General features: G+C 37.8%; 1 protein-coding gene and 2 pseudogenes across 1 annotated transcript; all 3 read right to left on the reverse strand.

The window, feature by feature from the left end:
- Nucleotides 1-734: 734 nt before the first annotated feature.
- Nucleotides 735-6,788, reverse strand: LOC126080381 (olfactory receptor 4C15-like; annotated as a pseudogene).
- Nucleotides 6,789-10,820: 4,032 nt separating this feature from the next.
- On the reverse strand, nucleotides 10,821-11,756 carry LOC126080716 (olfactory receptor 4C15-like). The gene has a single exon (XM_049891894.1). It carries the CDS (start codon nucleotides 11,754-11,756, stop codon nucleotides 10,821-10,823), a length of 936 nt encoding a protein of 311 aa, XP_049747851.1.
- A 7,946-nt stretch (nucleotides 11,757-19,702) lies between these two features.
- On the reverse strand, nucleotides 19,703-20,626 carry LOC126080382 (olfactory receptor 4C15-like; annotated as a pseudogene).
- Nucleotides 20,627-21,365: the final 739 nt, after the last annotated feature.

Here is a 21,365-nt window from a genome sequence, read left to right on the forward strand (position 1 = left end):
TTTAATAGGATGAGAAATGAAGAACTGTTGTTAAATGTAATGTTGTAGAGGTCTGTGGTGACCTTGAAGAGAGGATTTTCAAATAGATTTAGTTATTGACATGTGACTGAAAGGAGTTTAAAGAGGTTGGAAGGGGAGAAATGGGGGTTCGGCATTTTAGAGATCCCATTTATTTTTCCTTCCAAGGACGGAGAATGAAATGGGGTATTAGATAAAAAGGAAGTGGAGTCAAAAATATGTTTTTACGATGAGAGAGGTAACAGATTGCTTCCTTGATGATATAACTGATCCAGCAGAGGAGGAAACATGGATGAAATAAGAGTCAGAAAAGATTCTTAGCCAAGTGTCCTTGTGTAAGCAGTGAGGAGATGAGGTCCCATGTAAAAGTAAAGAGAGACTGGTTACCTTTGGTAAGGGTCACAGATACTTCATTTACGGCAGCAGTTAGAAAGCAGCATATGAGTGAATGGATGCTGTCAGATTGAAAGATATAGTTGTAGGAGTCTGGAAATACTCTTTTGACAATTTAAATTATTTCATTGAAATAAGAAGGAAGTATATCTTTTTTTTTTTTTTTTTATCAATGCTTCCCATTAAGTTTGACGCTTGTGGTAATTTTTTAAGCAGATACCTTTCTTCAAATTGAAGTATCCTTCAATTCCTGCTTTGCTAAACCTCAGTATCATAAAAAGTTGAGAATTTTTCAAATTCTAATACATAGGTAATGATATAATTTACCAGATAGTATTAGTAACAACAAGTCTCCATAACAAAACAGTATGACCAAGATTCGTTTCAGATGTCAGGGTGTCAAAAAAAAAAGAAAAAAAAGTCAGACATTGAGCTGTTAAATAACATATTTAATGGGTAATGGCTATTTAATGTGAACTAATTCGGGGATCCTATAGAACTATAAGAAATTTGTGAGAACAAATGAACATGGAATATTGCATCATTAATGAACAGAACAGCTCATAAATGTAATAGATGATGTAGATTTTGATAATACTTTATTTTTTGAGCAGTGACTTAAACAAGTTGGAAATTTATTTACCTCTTACATATAGGAAGTCTGAGCCAAGTAGTATGGGGCTGCTATTACAACTCTACAACATTAGCATTTTAGGATCCTTCAGTCTTGCTTTTGCACCGACATTAACACACATCCTCATAGTACAAGATGGGTGCCTGAATTCCCACTACAATTCCACATTTACAGAATTACCATTTAATACACCACTTTTGGGTTTTGGGTACACTTTCATTTACTTTTTATTTGCCATAATTTGTTTGCATGATCACACATAACTACATTGGATGCTGGGAAATCTCTTTTAGCTAGGAAGCTATGTTTCTTAAAAAAACAACAGCAACAAACAACCACAAAAACCATTGCCAACCCCTGAATTGGGACTCGAAAGGTTTCCAGATGTGTGATATTTATAGGGAAAGCAGATGCCACATCTTTCTGATGTAGAGTAGGTGGTGGTTTTGAACCACCACACTTTATGTCAGCAGCTGAGGGCTTACCTTGTGTGCCACCAGAGCTGCTTAACTGGGATCAGGACCCTAAAAGTGAACTTTTTTTTCAGTTAACATAATTTCAAGAAGTTCCTATTCCTGATATCTAAGGTTTTTTTTCTACTTTCCTTAAGGGTTATTCAAACTATGGTGTGCTTGGCAAGAAGTTTAGTAGATAATCAGATTCCTCTTTCTTAGTGATTTCTTTTCATTACTCTATTCTAAACAAACATAAAATTCAACTCTCCTTAAATTACCTTATAGGTAATCCTTACAGGATACTTAGCTGCCAATTCTAAGATATGAGTGATCCGAGGGTAGTAATAGCATTTCCTAACCTACCTGTCAGTATTTTTCTGTGGCATTACATTACTTTCTCTACCTTACAAGTTCCAGCCCCTATAATGTATTTTGTTAAGCCCACTTTGAATTCTTTCCTCTTGAAATTTAACTTTTAATTTTAATATTTTATTTTTCATCTGAAACCCAGCAATCTGGTCAATAATTTCATCATGGCACATTTCACTTCCTCATTCCTGAAAGTATAAATCAAAGGATTGAGCAAGGGAGTTACAATGGTATAAACTATGACCACCATCTTGTCGAAAGAGAAAGCAGATGGACGTCGGGCATAGATAATTATGCATGGGACAAAAAACAAAACCACGACAGCAATGTGAGATCCACAGGTGGAGAGAGCTTTCCGCCATCCTTCAGAGTTATGAGTTCTTAGTGAGAGCAAGATGACAAAATAGGAGATGAGTAACAAGGAGAAGATTATAATGCAGATAAACCCACTATTGGCAACCACCAAAAGGCCAAGGATGTGAGTGTCAGTGCAGGTAAGCTTCAATAATGGGTTCAAATCACATAGGAAGTGATCGATAACCTTGCGGTCACAGAAGGGCAGCTGGCAAGTAAAGACAATTTGTATCACAGAATGCAAGAAGCCCCCTGTCCAGGCTAACCCCATCAGGATACCACAGAGCCTCCAGTTCATGATAGAGGGGTAGTGCGATGGCTTGCAAATGGCCACATAGCAGTCATAGGCCATGGCGGTGAGGATAATCACCTCCACTCCAGCAAAGAAGTGCTCAGCAAAGACCTGAGTCATACAGCTCTTGAAGGAGATGGTTTTCTTCTCATAGAGGGAATCCACAATCATCTTTGGTGCAAATGCAGAGGAATAGCAGGAAGGACAGGAAGGCCAGAAAGAAGTACATCGGGGATCCCAGGAGTGCCGAGCTGCTGACAATTGTCACCACAGCTAGCAAATTGCCCCCAACAGTTGCCATGTAGCAGAACAAAAATACAACAAATCCTATTTTTTGAACACTTGGATTTCATGAAAACCCAAGAGGACAAACTCAGTTACAAAGCTTTCATTTTGTATATTTCCGTGGAAAAGGTGGAAGCTAACACAGTGACCATGTAGAATCTGAAATTAGGAGAAATATATTTGTCTTAAACCAGTGTATTTTATTCGTGCAGTCATCAAAATTATTGGTGCATCCAGAAGCAAAATTATTTTAAGTCTTTCTGTTGTTCTTAAGAACACAAAATTAGAAATTTCTTGAGCCATCAGCCAGAACTGAGATTAAACTCTTTAAAACAGTCAGAGTTGCAATATGTGGGAAGGGAAACATTCACATGTGGTAGGGATGACAAATAGTTTTTAAAGTGGGTGCCAGCTTTGACTTGTTAGGTGTGGCCACCTAGAGTGAAATGTTGAGGGGGATCCTGAAGCACATCCAAGCTCTGAGGAAAGAAGGACTATAATGTATTAGTTATGCCTCCCCTTGACATGGCATGGGAACCAGGATGACTTGCATGGGAAATGAATCTCTCTCAGGAGACAGCCTTACCTACAAATAAAAGAACAGCTAACAAGCATTTTAACGGGCAATTGGAAATCATGCTTACTTCCCCAAATATTTCTTTAAAAATTTGAGCTGAACTGGGCCTTTGAGATGAATTAATTCATTTCTTATCAAAAATAAAGACCAAAAGAAAATTCCCTAACTCTATGCTTAACAAAACTAAGGATGCATTAAGTTTTGGTTTGCCTAGTATTTGTTTTAGTCATCATTTTAAGATGTAAACAGAAGCTGACAAAAATAATAATACCTACTTCAAAGTGTTCTGCTGATGACTGAGTGAAATAATGCAAGGAAAAAAGCAATTGCTCAGTGCCTAGTGTCTAGGATACGGTCCATATGAGGTCTTATTATCCCTATTTTAGTATTAGCTAAGTTATTGTTTGAGAGTTCAAGAAGTAAAAAACAGGTAGATCTGGGATTTTCTGTCTCCACAGCCAACGTGCATTCCACTGGACCAATAAAGAAAGCAGTGAGAATGTTTCTTTTCTGGGAGAATTTCAGGGCAAGGGTGGCCTTTCTACAGTCTGCACACACCTCTCAAGGTTAAAATCTTCTGATTCATTTGTTCATGCTGAAATTAGACAACTCAAGGAAAAGAAACGCCACATGATTTATAATCAGGAGGTAATGGCCCTACCATACACATACACATCAAATACACATACAAAGGGCAACAACCGTGGAAGTAAAGAATAGAATCAACATGTTCAACATAAGCCAGTCTTAAGACTTCATTAATTCTTAACCAATTATTAAAACAGTGTGACTCAATACGATCAAGTGCAACTCCTCGAGGTATATTCATTTTATAATTACATAACACTATTAAAAAATAGTTCATACATTGCTTCCCTAAACATCTCATAAGACTATGATGAGGGCCAATTTTAAAAATGTGAACGTGTTCCTTATGTCAAAGAGCTGTTGCAGATTGTGGTTATTATTATCTCACTCAATAAACCAGCTGCTTTCCCCATAGAAAGCATTTCCATGACTCAACCAGATAAGTACTTCAGCTTTTGACTTCATTTACTATAGGTAGACACAGCGTTGAAGGATAAACGTGTCCTCGTTTGTATCTATAAAAGAAATTTATCACTCAAATCACTTACATAATTACATGTTTGCTAAAGAGATGAATAAAATACTTGTGGGACTTATATCGGTAAACTGATTTTGTTAAATGCCACTTAGAATTGACAAATAAAACTAATGAATATACAATTTTACATGTTAATGTCATCTCTTTGCTTTTAAACAAGCATTTTCCTTATATTCCCAGGGAGCTAGGCAATCCTAAATTGTGTCAGCAATGTTAACTCCATATCCAGCTGCAAGCCATTACCCAGAAACAAACAAACAAAAAAACATAGAACAAACCCAAAAGGGTCTATGGGTCAGCCAACAACCATATATTAAAATATAAAGAGAATCAGTATAATAAAGGATTAACTTAAACACAGAAGGCTATAACAACAACAAGCCAAATTGGTTCTCAGGATCCATAGGTCTTCAAACACTTAGAAACTATATCAAATGTGTAGGACTGAGTGCTCTAACTGGTTCAATGGACTGTGGAAGTGCCTACCAAAACTAAGTAAAAATTTACCCCAGGAAGCGAGTTATAGATCTACCCAATATCACAGGTAGCTTACATCACAGAAAGCAATTATCCTATGACAGACCCAGGACCCCTGAGCCAGCAGACCAAACTGTTAGAAAAGCGAAACAAGAAAAAGTCTCCCAATCATGATCTTAGTTCTTTGTCTTTACGTTAACCAGTGATAGTCTGTAAATCACTCATAGATAATTATTCCAAGGATTGTAAGGAGCCCGTTGAAACACCCTTACTCTTAATGAATCAGCACCTGTCAAAATTGTATAAAAAGCACTTACTGATTATCCTTCTTTGGATTTTGGTTTGTTTGTAGCCTAAGTGCTTACAGCCAGTTTCTGATTTTTGTTTTCTGATGTCACAATAAAAAAAGTCTGTTGCAGAAGGCTTTCGTGAAAGTTGTTACTCCACAACAGATATGGGATCCAACAGTGGTCAGTTTAGCCTAGGGCAAAAGTAAGAGAGACAATGAAGTGAAATATGTAAGAACATCAACTCCAGACTCATACAGGCTTGGGTTCAAATCCAAGCTCTTCTATTTAGTTATGTCTTATGGAACAAGTTACTTCAAATCCTTGGTTTCCGTTACTGAAAAGCGAGTATACTAAGAATGTCTATTGAGAGACTCAGATAACACAATCCACATGAATACATTCAACAGGAGATCAAGCCCCCAGACCACTGACACAGAGAATTGTCAACATTTTTACTTATACTTAACTCCCCCTCTACCATGAACAGGGCTGACAAGTGCTTTTACTGATAAGCTCTTTGACTCTTTCTTTTATTATTTTAAAAAAGGAAATTATTTTATTTGGTCACAGTGTAGGTATGCCAATTTTTTTTTAATGCATAGCAGCTTTAAATGAGCTTTGTAATCCCTTAGTAGCTGTCAAACCCACATGAGTCCACTTCTACTTCAGGCAGCTTCTTTATACAAAGAAAATCAAGTTGTCTGTAAATTAATTGATGCTAATTTATATTAACGATTAAATAATTCTGAAAATGCAAAAATGTGAACTATAAATATCACCGTATATCGTGTTCTTCTTGAAAATTCTGGTCATGGTAGTCTCCTATTCTTTATGGAGAAAAGTCCATTCAATGGCTGGATAAAATGTGAATGCCATTTTCAAGTCTTATTTCTACATCTATACATCTAAGAAAGAAAGTCTCACAGACACACAAGGTAGAGAATGTTCCCCACTGCTTCTCAAGTGCTGTTTCCAACTTGATGTCATGGAACAAAAAAATAGAGAAGGAAAAGATTTGCCCTTTATTTCCAACTGGAATTTAAAGACGTTTCCGTGAGAGGATGTGAACCTGTAGAACTGCCTCTCAGTTGCCCCCCGGGGTTTGAAAATTTTCCATCAGCATGATTCTCAAAGACAGTTATTGTAGTTTGAAGTACTTAAGCATTGGCAAATTTCTATGTCCCAAATCAATTAGGTTCTTTTTTTTTTTTAATCTCCTTCTTTTATACCTACTCCTGAGATTCTATGTGAAGATGCTTTCACTTCCCTTTATGTACAGGAATATAACAATGTGTATGCTGGGGTGGAAATGCCTATGTTCTTACAAAATGCAAGAGCTGAGTTCTGGGTTAAGGCACAGCATCAATCCATGGGGACAGCATGTGCTGTTCTTGGGCTGGGGTGGCAGTGAGTGCTTATTAAGGAATAACATATTTCATATATAAATATGCAAAAATATGTAGATTAATCCAATTTTTTTTTCTCTCTCTCTCTACATACCTGATCTTGATATTCCATAACTTTAAAACTAAAAGCCTGATTTCTGTCCCTGGGTGGTACAAATCGTTAATGCACACACCTGTTAACCAAAAAGATGGATGTTAATGTCCACCTCGAGGCACCTCAGAACAAGGTCCTGGCCATCTACTTCCAAAAACTTAGTACCTGAAAACCCCATGAAGCCTAGTTCTAATCTGACACACATGAGGTCCCCGTGAGTCAGAATCAAATCAATAGTACCTGGGTTTTGTTCAACTGTTTGTTGAATATTTTCTTCTCTTCTCATGTTATATGAAAAAAATGAATGACAGATCAGGTTTCTCTGATGATGTGTAGCATTGTGATTGAAGTTTGAGGGAAAACCTGGAGATCCCCATCAGGCCGCCTCAGAAAGGGGCCAAACCAAACACTTTGTTGCTCCATTCAGTATTTAAACATTTTACTCTACCTACTTCTATGGCAATTCATACCCCACAAAAGATGTAAAATTGAAATGATTCATCAGAAAAGTTAAGGCCCAGAAGCACCTTCACATCAAGCACCTATGGGAACAAAAAACAAGGGTTTTTTTCTTTTTATTAAAATTTTAGAGGTTTGCCCTGGCCAGAAGAACTGGCTGACATAGACTACATTCCTTGTGATCCAAGGACAGAAATCCCAGAGAACTGCAGGACACATGGCCTGAAGCTTGTGGAAAGAATGGGTGATGTCATTAGGTACCATCGAGACGGACGCTGAGGGTCAAGGATGTCTTGGTCCACTCTCAACACCCTCAGTCAGAGCAAGGACAGGTGAGAGCTTGATAAGGGCCCACACATGTGGCCCAAGGCCAAGGATCAGCAGGGGACTATTTTTATCTCAGAGTGCTGAACTTGTGTCCCCTGAACTGAACAGGTCAGCACCACTCTGGCAACCCAATGTAGTGCAATCCTGTGGGAAAAATAAACAAATTAATAAAGATCCAGCCTGCTGAAGCCATTTGGATGCCAGACCATGTAACTGGAACTGGGGTCCCAGCCACAGGACAAGTCATAACTTGATTGGGGCTGATTAAGAGCTCCTTGAGGGTTCTGGTTGACTCCATGGATGCGATAGAATATGGAAGAGCAACATAAAAAGTAGAAAGAGTCAGGAGTCCATACAGTCATGTCCATGTTGGGATGTTATACCCAGCAGGCACTACAGACTTCTCAGTTGCAGGCACTGGAGAATGTTGGACATTTTGCAGTAGGCACTCTACAGCATGGAAGCAGGGACAGGGTTCTGCTTGTCCAGGTCCAAACAGAGTTTTATGAAAAAAATTGGCTCTTCAAATCTATGAACATAAAATGAGAGTGTTAGCCATTTAGGGATTTCAGGGGAAGGAAAAGTGTTCCAGACAGAAAGAATAGCCTATGGATGTAAAGGCGCTGTGGCAAGAGCATACCTGGTCTGTAAGTGGAATGGAAAGGGACCACATGGACTGGAGAATCAGTGAGGGATCAGCCATGAGGGAGCAGTTCAGAGAGATGGGAGGGTAGCAAGATTACTGCTGCCTGATCTTTAGCAGTTGTAAGGTTTTAGCTTTTATCCTGAGCACCAGTGCAGTTGAGCAGAGTCATGAGATAATCTGACTTATGTGTTTAAAAGATAACTCTAACTTCCTTGCTAAGGATAGAATTGGAGATAAGTATACAAGGTATTGCAGGGAGACTAAGTAAGAGGGACTTGCAATAATCGAGGTGAAAGAGGATGGTGGCTTGGAATTAAGTGACAACTCTCAAAATGAAAAGAAGTTCTTGAATTTGAGATGTAGGTTAAAGCTGACAGGATTTCCTGATAGAGTGGATGTGGGCAATGAGAAAAACAAATGAACCAAATGAGGCATCAGTAGAGATGGAGGATGAAGTAAGTGGAGTCTGTTTGGGGATTGGGTCAGAACAACCAGAAATACAGCTTTGGATTTATTCAGTTTAAGAAGCCAACTTGTCATTTAGATGGAAATATCATGGAAGCAGTTGGATGTCCAGATCTCAACCTCAAGGAAGAAGTCTGGACTGGAGATACTAATTTGGGAACCTTGGTCATGTAAAGAGATTATTTAAAGGAAGAGGGAATGGATCAACTGGGTTAAATGATGTTAATGGATTTAATAAGATGAGAAATGAAAAACTGCTGTTAAATTCAACAAGGCGGAGGTCTGTGGTGACCTTGAAGAGAGGATTTTCAAATAATTTTAATTACTGACATCTGGCTGAAAGGAGTTAAAAGAGAAATGGGGGTTGGGCATTATAGAGATCCCTTAGTTTTGCTGCAAAGAAGAGAGAATGAAATGGGGTATTAGATATAAAGGAAGTAGAGTCAAAAAAATATTTTTAACGATGAGAGAGGTAACAGATTGCTTCTTTGATGATGTAACTGATCCAGTAGAGAAGGAAACATGGATGAAATAAGAGTCAGAAGAGATTCTTAGCCAAGTGTCCTTGTGTAAGCAATGAGGAGATGAGGTACCATGCAAAAGTAAAGAGAGACTGGTTGTCTTTGGTAAGGGTCACAGATACTTCATTTACAGTAGGAGTTCGAAGGCAGCATATAAGCGAATGGATGCTGGCAGATTGATAGATATACTTGTAGGACTCTGGAAATTCTCTTTTGATGTTTTAAATTATTTTGGTGAAAAAGGAAGGCAGTGCATTAAGGGTTCCCATTAAGTCTGACGCTTGTGGTAATTTTTTAAGCACATACTTTTCTTCAAATTGAAGTATCCTTCAATTCCTGCTTTGCAAAACCTCAGAATCATGAACAGTTGAGAATTTTTTAAATTCTAATACAGAGGTAATCATATAATTTACCAGTTAGTAACAAATAAATTTCCAACTTGTTTACAAATCTTTATAACCAAGATTTGTTTCAGATGTCAGAGTGTCAAAAAAAAAAAAAAAAAGCCGGACATTAAGCTGTTGAATAATATGTTTAATGGGTAAATAAAGGCTAGTGTGAACTAATTTAGGGATCTTATAGAACTATAAGAAATTGTGGAAACAAATTAACAGGAAATATTACAGCATTAGTGAACAGAACAGCTCATAAATGTAACAGATGATGTAGATTCTGATATTACTTTATTTTTTTAGTAGTGACTTAAACAAGTTGGAAATTTATTTATCTCTTACATATAGGAAGCCTGAGCCAAGTAATATGGGGCTGCTATTACAACTCTACAACATTAGGGTTTTAGGACCCTTCTCTCTTGCTTTTCCACTAACCTTAACACACATCCTCAAAGTCCAAGATGGCTGCCTGAATTCCCACCACAATTCCACATTTACAGAATTACCATTTAATATACCACTTTCATTTACATTTTATTCGCCGTAATTTGTTTGCATGATCACACCTAACTATGCTGGACGCTCAGAAATATCTTTTAGCTAGGAAGCACTGTTTCTTAAAAAACAACAGCAGCAACACCAACAACAAAAAGAAACATTGCCATCTCCTCAATTAGGACTCAAAAGGTCTCCAGATTTTTGATCTTTATAAGGAAAGCAGACTGCCACATCTTTCTGCTGTAGAGCAGGTGGTGGTTTCAAACCACCACACTTCATGTCAGCAGCTAAGGGCTTACCTACTGTACCACCAGAGCTGCTTGACTGGGATCAGGACCCTAAAAGTAAACTTTTTTTCAGTTAAAATAGTTTCAGGAAGTTCCTATTCCTGATATCTAAGATTTTTCTTCTTCTTTCCATAAAGGTTTTTCAAACTATGGTGTCAATGGCAAAAAGTTTAATAGATAATCTGAATCCTCTTTTTTAGTGATTTCTTTTCATTACTATATTATAAACAAACATAAAATTCAATTCTCCTTAGATTACCTATAAGGATATTGAGCTGCCAAATCCAAGATATCAGTGATTCGAGGGTGGTAATAGCATTTCCTGACCTACCCATTAGAATTTTCTGTGGCATTACATAACTTTCTGCCTTACAAGTTCCAGCCCCTATAAAGTATTTGGTTAAGCACATTTTGATTTCTTTCCTCTTGAAATTTAAATTTTTAAGTTTAATGTTTTATTTTTCATCAGAAACCACCACCCATCTGGTCCACAATTTCCTCATGGCATTTTTCACTTCCTTATTCCTGAAAGTATAAATCAAAGGATTGAGCAAGGGACTTATGAAGGTGTAAACTATGGCCACCATCTTGTCGAAGGAGAAAGCAGATGGAGGTCGGGCATACACAATTATGCATGGGACAAAGAATAAAATCACTACAGCAATGTGAGATCCACAGGTGGAGAGAGCTTTCAGCCGTCCTTCAGAGCTATGAGTTCTTAGTGAGAGCAAGATGACAAAATAGGAGATGAGCAACAAGAAGAAGATTATGATGCAAATAAACCCACTATTGGCAACCACAAAAAGGCCAAGGATGTGAGTGTCAGTGCAGGCAAGCTTCAATAATGGGTACAAATCACATAGGAAGTGATCGATAACATTGGGGCCACAGAAGGGCAGCTGAAAAGTAAAGACAATTTGTATCACAGAATGCAAGAAGCCCCCTGTCCAGGCTAACCCCATTAGAATGCCACAGAGCCTCCAGTTCATAATAGAGGGGTAGTGCAATGGTTTGCAAATGGCCACATAGCGGTCATAGGCCATGGCGGTGAGGATAATCACCTCCATTCCAGCAAAGAAGTGCTCAGCAAAGAGCTGGGTCATACAGCCCTTGAAGGAGATGGTTTTCTTCTCATAGAGGGAGTCCACAATCATCTTTGGTGCAAATGCAGAGGAATAGCAGGCATCCAGGAAGGACAGGAAGGCCAGAAAGAAGTACATGGGGGATCCCAGGAGTGCCGGGCTGCTGACAATGGTCACTACAACTAGCAAATTGCCCCCAACAGTGGCCATGTAGCAGAACAAAAATACAACAAATTCTATTTTTTGAACACTTGGATTCCATGAAAGACCCAAGAGGATGAACTCAGTTACAAAGCTTTGGTTTTGCATATTTCAGAGGAAAAGGTGGAAGCTACCATAGTAACCATGTAGAATCTGAAATTAGGAGAAAGATGTTTGTTTCAAATGAGTTTATGATATTAGCAGAGTATTCAAAGTATTGGTGAATCCATTACCAAAATTATTTTAAGTGCTTCATGGTTGTTAAAAATACAAAATTAGAAATTTCTTGAGCCATCAGCCAGAACTTAAATTCTTTAAAACTCTTTAAACTCTTTAAAACAGTCAGAGTTTCAATATGTGGGAATGGAAACATTCATATGTGGTACGGATGACAAATAGTTTTTAAAGTGGGTGCCAGCTTTGACTTGTTAGGAGTGGCTACCTAGAGTGAAAAGTTGAGGAAGATCCTGAAGCACATCCAAGCTCTGAGGAAAGAAGGACTATAACGTACTAGTTATGCCTCCCATTGACATGGCATGGGAACCAGGATGACTCGCATGGGAAATGTCTCTCTCTCCAGGAGACTGCCTTACCTACAAATAGAAGAACAGATAACATGCATTTTAAGAGACTATTGGAAATCATGCCTACTCCCCCAAATGTTTCTTTAAAAGTTTGAGCTGAATGTGGTCTTTAAGATGAATTACTTCATTCCGTATAAAAAATAAAGTCCAATGGAAAAAGTGCCTAACAGTATGCTTAAAGAAAATGAGCATATATTAAGTGTTTTTTTTTTTAAATTCATCATTTTAAAATGAAAACTGAAACTGACAAAAATAATAATACCTACTTTAAAATGTTCTGCTTATGAATAAGTGAAATAACGCAAGGAAAGCAATTGCTCAGTGCCTAGTTTCTAGGATACAGTCCATATTAGATTTTATTATCCCCAATAGCCCTAATTGGGGAGGTTAATTCAAAAAATTAACAAAAGGTATATCTAGGATTTTCTGGCTCCAAATCCAAAGTCCATTCCACTGGATAAATAACAAGCAATGAGAATGTTTCTTTTCTGGGAGAACTTCAGAGCAAGGATGGCCTTTCTACAGTCTCCACACACCTCTCAAGGTTAAAACCTTCTGATTCATTTGTTCATGCTGAAATTAGACACCTCAGGGAAAAGAAACTCCACATGATTTATAATCAGAAGGTAATGGCCCTACCATATACGTACATATTGAATACATATACAAAGGGCAACAACCATGGAAGTGAAGAATAGAAACAACATATTCAACATAAGCCAGTCTGAAGACTTTAGTTATTCTTAACCAATTGTTTAAATAATGTGACCTAACATGATCAAGTACAACTCCACAAGGTATATTCATTTCAAAATTATATAACATTATTGTAAAATAGTTCATACATTGCTTACCAAAGCATCTCACAAGACTCTGATGAGGGCTAAGTTTGAAAATATGAAAGTGTTGCTTATGGCAAAGAACTGTTGTTGCAAGCTGTGGTCATTATTATCTCACTCAATAAAAAAGCAGCTTTCCCCATAGAAAACATTTCTATGACTCAACCAGATAATTATTTCAACTTCTGACTTCATTTTCCGTAGGTAGACACAGCTTTGAAGGATAAGTGTGTCTTTGTTTGTACCTATAATAGAAATTCATCACTCAAATCATTTACATAATTATATATTTGCTAAAGAGATGAATAAAATACCTGTGGGGCTTATATCAGTAAACTCATTTTGTTGAATGCCACTTAGAATTGACAAATAAAACTAATTAATATACAATTTTACAGGTTAATGTCATCTGTTTCTTTGCATTTAAACAACCATTTTCCTTATGTTCCCAGGGACCTAGGCAATCCTAAATTGTGCCAGCACTGTTAACTACACGCCCAGCTGCAAGCTGTTACCCAGAAACAAACAAACAAAAAAACATAAAACAAACCCAAAAGGGTCATTGGGTCTGTCAACAAACATATCTTAAAATATAAAGATTATCAATAGAAAAAAGGGTTAACCTAACCACAGAAGGCCAAACCACAACAGGTCAGTTTATTTCTCAGGATCCATAGGGATTCAAACACTAAGAGACTGTATCAAAGGGGTAGGACTGAGTGCTTTAAATTGTTGGATGGACTGTGGAAGTGCCTACCAAAACTAAGTAACAATTTACCCCAGGAAGCGAGTTATAGATCTACCCAATATCACAGGTAGCTTACATCACAGAAAGCAATTATCCTATGACAGACCCTGGACCCCTGAACCAACAGACCAAACTGTTAGAAAAGATAAACAAGAAAAGTTCACCCAATCATGATCTTAGTTCTTTGTATTTACTTAAACCAAAGATAGTTTGTAAGTAATTTTCTTTTAGGCAATTATACCAATGGCTGTGAAGAACCCCTAGAATCACTATTACTCATGATGAATCAGCACCTGTCAAAATTGTATAAAAAGCACTTATTGATTATCCTTCTTTGGATTTTGGTTTGTTTGTAGCCTGAGTACTTGCAGCCAATTTCCCTTTTTTGTTCTCTGATATGTCACAATAAAAGAACTCTTTTGCAGAAGGCTTTAGTGAAAGTTATCACTCTACAACAGATGTAGGATTCAACAGTGGTCAGTTTAGCCTAGGAAAAAAGTAAGGGAGACAATGAAGTGCAATAAGTAAGAACATGAACTCCAGGCTCATGCAGGCTTGGGTTCAAATCCAAGCTCTTCTATTTAGTTATGTCTCATGGAACAACTTACTTCAAATCCTTGTTTTCCACTTCTGAAAAGTGAGCTAATAAGAATGCCAATTGATAGAATCAGATAACACAACACACATAAATACATTCAAGCCCCCAGACCACTGACACAGAGAAGAATTGTCAACATTTGTACTTATACTTAATTCCTCCTTTACCATGAACAGAGCTGACAAGTGCTTTTACTGATAAACTCTTTGACTCTTTCTTTTATTACTCTAAAAATGGAAATTATTTTATTTGGTCACAGTGTAGTTATGCCAATTTTTTTTTTTTTTTTTAATGCATAGCACTTTTAAATAACCTTTGTAATCCCTTAGTACCTGTCAAACACACAGGAGTCCACTTCCACTTCAGGCAGCTTCTTTATACAAAGAAAATCAAGTTGTCTGTAAATTAATTGATCCTAATTTATATTAATGATTACATAATTTTGAAAATGCAAAAATGTGAATTATAAATCTCATCATATATCGTTTTTTTTTTTTTTTTTTTTTAAATTCTGGTGTTGCCAATCTCCTATTCTTTGTGGAGAAAAGTCCGTCCAGTGGCTGGATAAAATGTGAATGCCATTTCCAAGTCTTATTTCTACATCTAAGAGAGAGAGAAAGTCTCACAGGCACACAAGGCAGAGAATATTCCCCACTGCTTCTCAAGTGCTGTTTCCAATTTGGTGTCATGGAACAAAACACAGAGAAGCAAAGGTCTCCTCCTTTATTTCCAACTGAAATTTGAAGAGGTTTCCCTGAGAGGACATGAACCTGTAGAACTGCCTCTCAGTTGCCCCCGGGGGGGTGAAAAATTTCAGTCAGCGTGATTATCCAAACACTTTTACGTGGTTTGAAGTACTTAAGCTTTGGCAGCATTGCGACATCTCAAATCAATTGCGAAGTTTTACTTTTTTTTTTAATCTCCTACTTTTATAACTACTCCTGAGATTCTATGTGAAGATGTTTTCACTTCCCTTTCTGTTCAGGAATATAACAATGTGTATGCTGGAATGGAAATGCCTATGTTCTTACTAAATGCAAGAGCTGAGTTCTGGAATAAGGCACAGCATCAGTACATGAGGACAGCATGTGCTATTTTTGGGCTGGGGTAGCAATGAGTGCCTATTAAGGAATAACATATTTCATATGCAATTATGCAAAACTATATAGATTAATCCAAATGTTATTTTTTTTCTCTACATACCAGATCTTGATATTCCATGACTTTAAAACTAAAAGCCTGATTTCCGTCCCTGGGTGGTAAAATCGTTAATGCACACACCTGTTAACTGAAAAGATGGATGTAAAAGTCTACCTCGAGGCACCTCAGAACAAGGTCCTGGCCATCTACTTCCAAAAAATTAGTACTTGAAAACCCTATGAAGCATAGTTCTACTCTGACACACATGAGGCCCCCGTGAGTCAGAATCAAATCCACAATACCTGGGTTTTGTTCGTTTGTTTGTTTAATATTTTCTTCTTTTCTCATGTTATATGAAAAGAATGAATGACAGATCAGTTTGCTCTGATGAAATGTAGCATTGTGATTGAAGTTTGAGGGAAAACCTGGAGATCCCCCATCAGGCCGCTTCAGAAAGGGGTCAAACCAAATAATACGTTGCTCCATTCGGTATTTAAACATTTTAATCTACCTACTCCTATGGCACAAAAGTTCATACCCCACAAAAGATGTAAAATTGAAGTGATTCATCAGAAAAGTTAAGGCCCAGAAGCACCTTCACATCAAGCACCTATGGGAAAAAAGAACAAGGGTTGCTTTCTTTTTATCAAAATTTTAGAGGTTTGCCCTGACCAGAAGAACTACCTGACATGAATATATTCCTTGTGATTCAAGGACAGAAATCCATAGAAAACTGCCTGATACAGGGCCTGGATTCTGTGGAAAAACTGGGTGATCTTGTTAGGTACCATGAAGATGGACACTCAGGGTAAAGGAGGTCTTCCTCCACTCTCAACATCCTCAGTCAGAGCATGGACAGATGAGAGCTTGATAAGGGCCCACACAAAGGGCCCAAGGCCAAGGATCAGCAGGGGACTATTTTTATCCCAGAGCCCTGAACTTCTGTCCCTTGAACTGAGCACCTCAGCAAAACTCTGATAACCCAAAGTAGTGCAATCCTGTGGAAAAAATAAAGATCCAGCCTGCTGAAACCATTTGGATGCCAGTCCATGTAACTGGAACTGGGGTCCCAGCCAGAGGACCAGTCATAAGTTGATTGGGGCTGAATAAGAGCCCCTGGAGGATTCTGGTTGACTCCACAGATGGGATAGAGTATGGAAGAGCAGCATGAAAATTATAAATGGTCAGGGGTCCATAGAGTCATGTCCAAGTTGGGGTGCTATACCCAGCAGGCACTACAGACTTCTCAGTTGCAGGCACTGGAGAATGTTGGACATTTTACAGCAGGCACTCCAAAACATGGAAGCAGGGACAGGGTTCTGCTTGTCCAGGTCCAAGGGTAGTTTCATGTAAAATATCAGTTCTTCAAATCGAATATAAAATGAGATTGTAAGCCATTTAGAGAGTTCAGGAGAGGAAAAGAATTTCAGACAGAAGAAATAACTCATGGATGTGAAGGCCCTATGGCAAGAGTGTACCTGGTTAGCAAGCAGAACAGAAAGGGTCACATGGACTGGAGGATCAGTGAGGAGTCAGCCATGAGAGAAGAGTTCAGAGAGGTGGGAGGGTAGCAAGATTACTGCTGCCTGATCTTTAACAATTGTAAGGTTTTAGCTTTTATCCTGAACAGCACTGCAGTTAAGCAGATTCATGATATGATCTGACTTATGAGTTTAAAGGATAACTGTAAATGTCTTGCTGAGGATAGAACTGGGGTATTGTATACAAAGGTAAAAGCAGGGAGACTAAGTAAGAGGGACTTGCAATAATCGAGGTGAAAAAGGATGGTGGCTTGGAATTAAGTGACAGTTCTAAAAAATGATAAGAAGTTTTTGAATTTCGGATATAGGTTAAAGCTAACAGCATTTCCTGATAGAGTGGATGTGGGCAAGGAGAAAAACAAACCAAATGAGCCCTCAGTAGAGATGGAGGATGATGCGAGTGGAGTCTCTTTGGGGATTGGGTCAGAACAACGAGAAATACATCTTTGGATTTATTCGGTTTAAGAAACCAACTTGTCGTTTAGATAGAAATACCATGGAAGCAGTTGGATGCCCAGATCTCAACCTCAAAGAAGAAGCCTGGGCTGGAAATATTAATTTGGGAACCTTGGTCATGTAAGAGATTATGTAAATGAAGACTGAATAGAGCAACTGGGTTAAATGATGTTATTTGATTTAATAAGATGAGAAATGAACAACTGCTGTTAAATGTAATGATGCAGAGGTCTGTGGTGATCTTGAAGAGAGGATTTTCAGATAGCTCTAGTTATTTACATGTGACTGAAGGGAGTTTAAAGAGGTTGGAAGGAGAGAAAATGGGGCTGGGCATTTTAGAGATCCCATTTATTTTTCCTTCCAAGGACAGAGAATGAAATGGGGTAATAGATAACAAAGGAAGCAGAGTCAAAAAAAATACTTTTCACAATGAGAGACGTAATGGATTGCTTCTTTGATGATGTAACTGTTCCAGTAGAGAAGGAAACATGGATGAATTAAGAGTTAGAAGAGATTCTTAGGCAACGGTCCTTGTGTAAGCAGTGAGGAGAGGAGTTCCCATGTAAAAGTGAAGAGAGGCTGGTCGTCTTTGGTACGGGTTACAGATACGTCACTTACAGTAGCACTTAAAAGGCAGCATATAAGTGAATGGATGCTGTCAGATTGATAGATATAGCTGCAGGAGTCTGGAAATTCTCTTTTGATAATTTAAATTATTTCATTGAAATAGGGAGAAAGTACATCAATGCTTCCCATTAAGTTTGATGCTTGTAGTAATTTTTTAAGCAGATACCTTTCTTCAAATTGAAGTAAATTTTTTTTTCAATTCCTACTTTGCTAAATCTCAGTATCATAAACAGTTGAGAATTTTTCAAATTCTAATACAGAGGTAATCATATAATTTACCAGGTAGTATTAGTAAAAACAAGTCTCCATAACAAAATAGTATGACCAAGATTTGTTTCAGATGTCAGGGTGTCAAAAAAAAAAAAAAAAAAAAGTCAGACATTGAACTGTTAAATAACATGTTTAATGGGTAAAGGCTATTTAATGTGAACTAATTCAGAGATCCTATATTATAGAACTATAGGAAATTTGTGAGAACAAATGAACATGGAATATAGCATCATTAATGAACAGAATAGCTCATAACTATAATAGATGATGTGGATTCGGATATTACTTTATTTTTTTAGCAGTGACTTAAACAAGTTGGAAATTTATTTACCTCTTACATATAGGAAGTCTGAGCCAAGTAGTATGGGACTGCTATTATAACTCTACAACATTAGGGTTTTAGGATCCTTCTGTCTTGCTTTTCCACTAACCTTAACACACATCCTCAAAGTCCAAGATGGCTGCCTGAATTCCCACCATAATTCCACATTTACAGAATTACCATTTAATATACCACTTTCATTTACATTTTTTTATCCATAATTTGTTCACATGGTCACACCTAACTACATTCGATGCTGGGAAATGTCTTTTAGCTAGGAAGCAATGTTTCTTAAAAAACAACAGCAGCCACAAAAAAACAAACAAACAAACAAAAACATTCCCATCTCCTGAATTCGGACTCAAAAGGTTTCCAGATTTTTGATCTTTATAAGGAAAGGAGACTGCCACATCTTACTGCTGTAGAGCAGGTGGTGGTTCCAAACCACCACACTTCATGTCAGCAGCTAAGGGCTTACCTACTGTACCACCAGAGCTGCTTGACTGGAATCGGGACCCTAAAAGTAAACTTTTTTTTAGTTAAAATAGTTTCAGGAAGTTCCTATTCCTGATATCTAAGATTTTTTTTCTTCTTTCCATAAAGGCTTTTCAAAGTATGGTGTCAATGGCAAAAAGTTTAATAGATAATCTGAATCCTCTTTTCTAGTGATTTCTTTTCATTACCGTATTCTAGACAAACATAAAATTCAATTCTCCTTAGATTACCTATAAGGATACTGAGCTGCCAACTCCAAGATATAAGCGATCCGAGGGTGGTAATAGCATTTCCTGACCTACTCATTTGTATCTTTCTGTGGCATTACATTACTTTCTGCCTTACAAGTTCCAGCCCCTATAAAGTATTTGGTTAAGTGCATTTTGATTTCTTTCCTCTTGAAATTTAAATTTTTAAGCTTAATGTTTTATTTTTCACCAGAAACCCAGCAACTTAGTCCATAATTTCCTCATGGCATTTTTCACTTCCTTATTCCTGAAAGTATAAATCAAAGGATTGAGCAAGGGAGTTATGAAAGTGCAAACTATGGCCACCATCTTGTCAAAGGAGAAAGCAGATGGAGGTCGGGCATACATAATTATACACGGAATAAAAAATAAAACTACGACAGCAATGTGAGTTCCACAGGTGGAGAGAGCTTTCAGCCGTCCTTCAGAGCTATGAGTTCTTAGCGAGAGCAAGATGACACAATAGGAGATAAGCAACAAGGAGAAGATTATGATGCAGATAAACACTATTGGCAACCACCAAAAGGCTAAGGATGTGAGTGTCAGTGCAGGCAAGCTTCAATAATGGGTTCAAATCACATAGGAAGTGATCGATAACAGTGGGGCCACAGAAGTGCAGCTGGAAAGTAAAGAGAATTTGTATCACAGAATGCAAGAAGCCCCCTGTCCAGGCTAACCCCATCAGGATACCACAGAGCCTCCAGTTCATGATAGAGGGGTAGTGCAATGGTTTGCAAATGGCCACATAGCAGTCATAGGCCATGGCGGTGAGTATAATCACCTCCACTCCAGCAAAGAAGTGCTCAGCAAAGACCTGAGTCATACAGCCCTTGAAGGAGATGGTTTTCTTCTCATACAGGGAGTCCACAATCATTTTTGGTGCAAACGCAGAGGAATAGCAGGCATCCAGGAAGGACAGGAAGGCCAGAAAGAAGTACATGGGGGATCCCAGGAGCGTCGGGCTGCTGACAGTGGTCACCACAACTAGCAAATTGCCCGAAGAGTTGCAATGTAGCATAACAAAAATACAACAAATACTATTTTCTGAACACTTGGATTCCATGAAAGACCCAAGAGGATGAACTCAGTTACAAAGCTTTTGTTTTGCATATTTCAGAGGAAAAGGTGGAAGCTAACACAGTGACCATGTAGAATCTGAAATTATGAGAAACATATTTGTCTCAAATGAGTTTATGATATTAGGGTAGTCATCAAAGTATTGGTGCATCCAGAAGCAAAATTATTTTAAGTGCTTCTGTTGTTGTTAAGAATATAAAATTAGAAATTTCTTGAGCCATCAGTCAGAACTGAGGTTAAACTCTTTAAAACAGAGTTTCAATAGGGGGAAGGGAACCATTCACATGTGGTAGGGATGACAAATAGTTTTTAAAGTGGGTGCCAGCTTTGACTTGTTAGGAGTAGCTACCGAGAGTGAAATGTTGTGGAGAATTCTGAAGCACATCCAAGCTCTGAGGAAAGGAGGGCTATAATGTATTAGTTATGCCTCCCCTTGACATGGCATGGGAACCAGGATGACTTGCATGGGAAATGAATCTCTCTCAGGAGACTGCCTTACCTACAAATAAAAGAACAGCTAACAAGCATTTTAACGGGCAATTGGAAATCATGCTTACTTCCCCAAATATTTCTTTAAAAATTTGAGCTGAACTGGGCCTTTGAGATGAATTAATTCATTTCTTATCAAAAATAAAGACCAAAAGAAAATTCCCTAACTCTATGCTTAACAAAACTAAGGATGCATTAAGTTTTGGTTTGCCTTGTATTTGTTTTAGTCATCATTTTAAGATGTAAACAGAAGCTGACAAAAATAATAATACCTACTTCAAAG

The sequence above is a fragment of the Elephas maximus genome, chromosome 7 (genome assembly GCF_024166365.1).
Source record: "Elephas maximus indicus isolate mEleMax1 chromosome 7, mEleMax1 primary haplotype, whole genome shotgun sequence".
NCBI lineage: Eukaryota > Metazoa > Chordata > Mammalia > Proboscidea > Elephantidae > Elephas > Elephas maximus.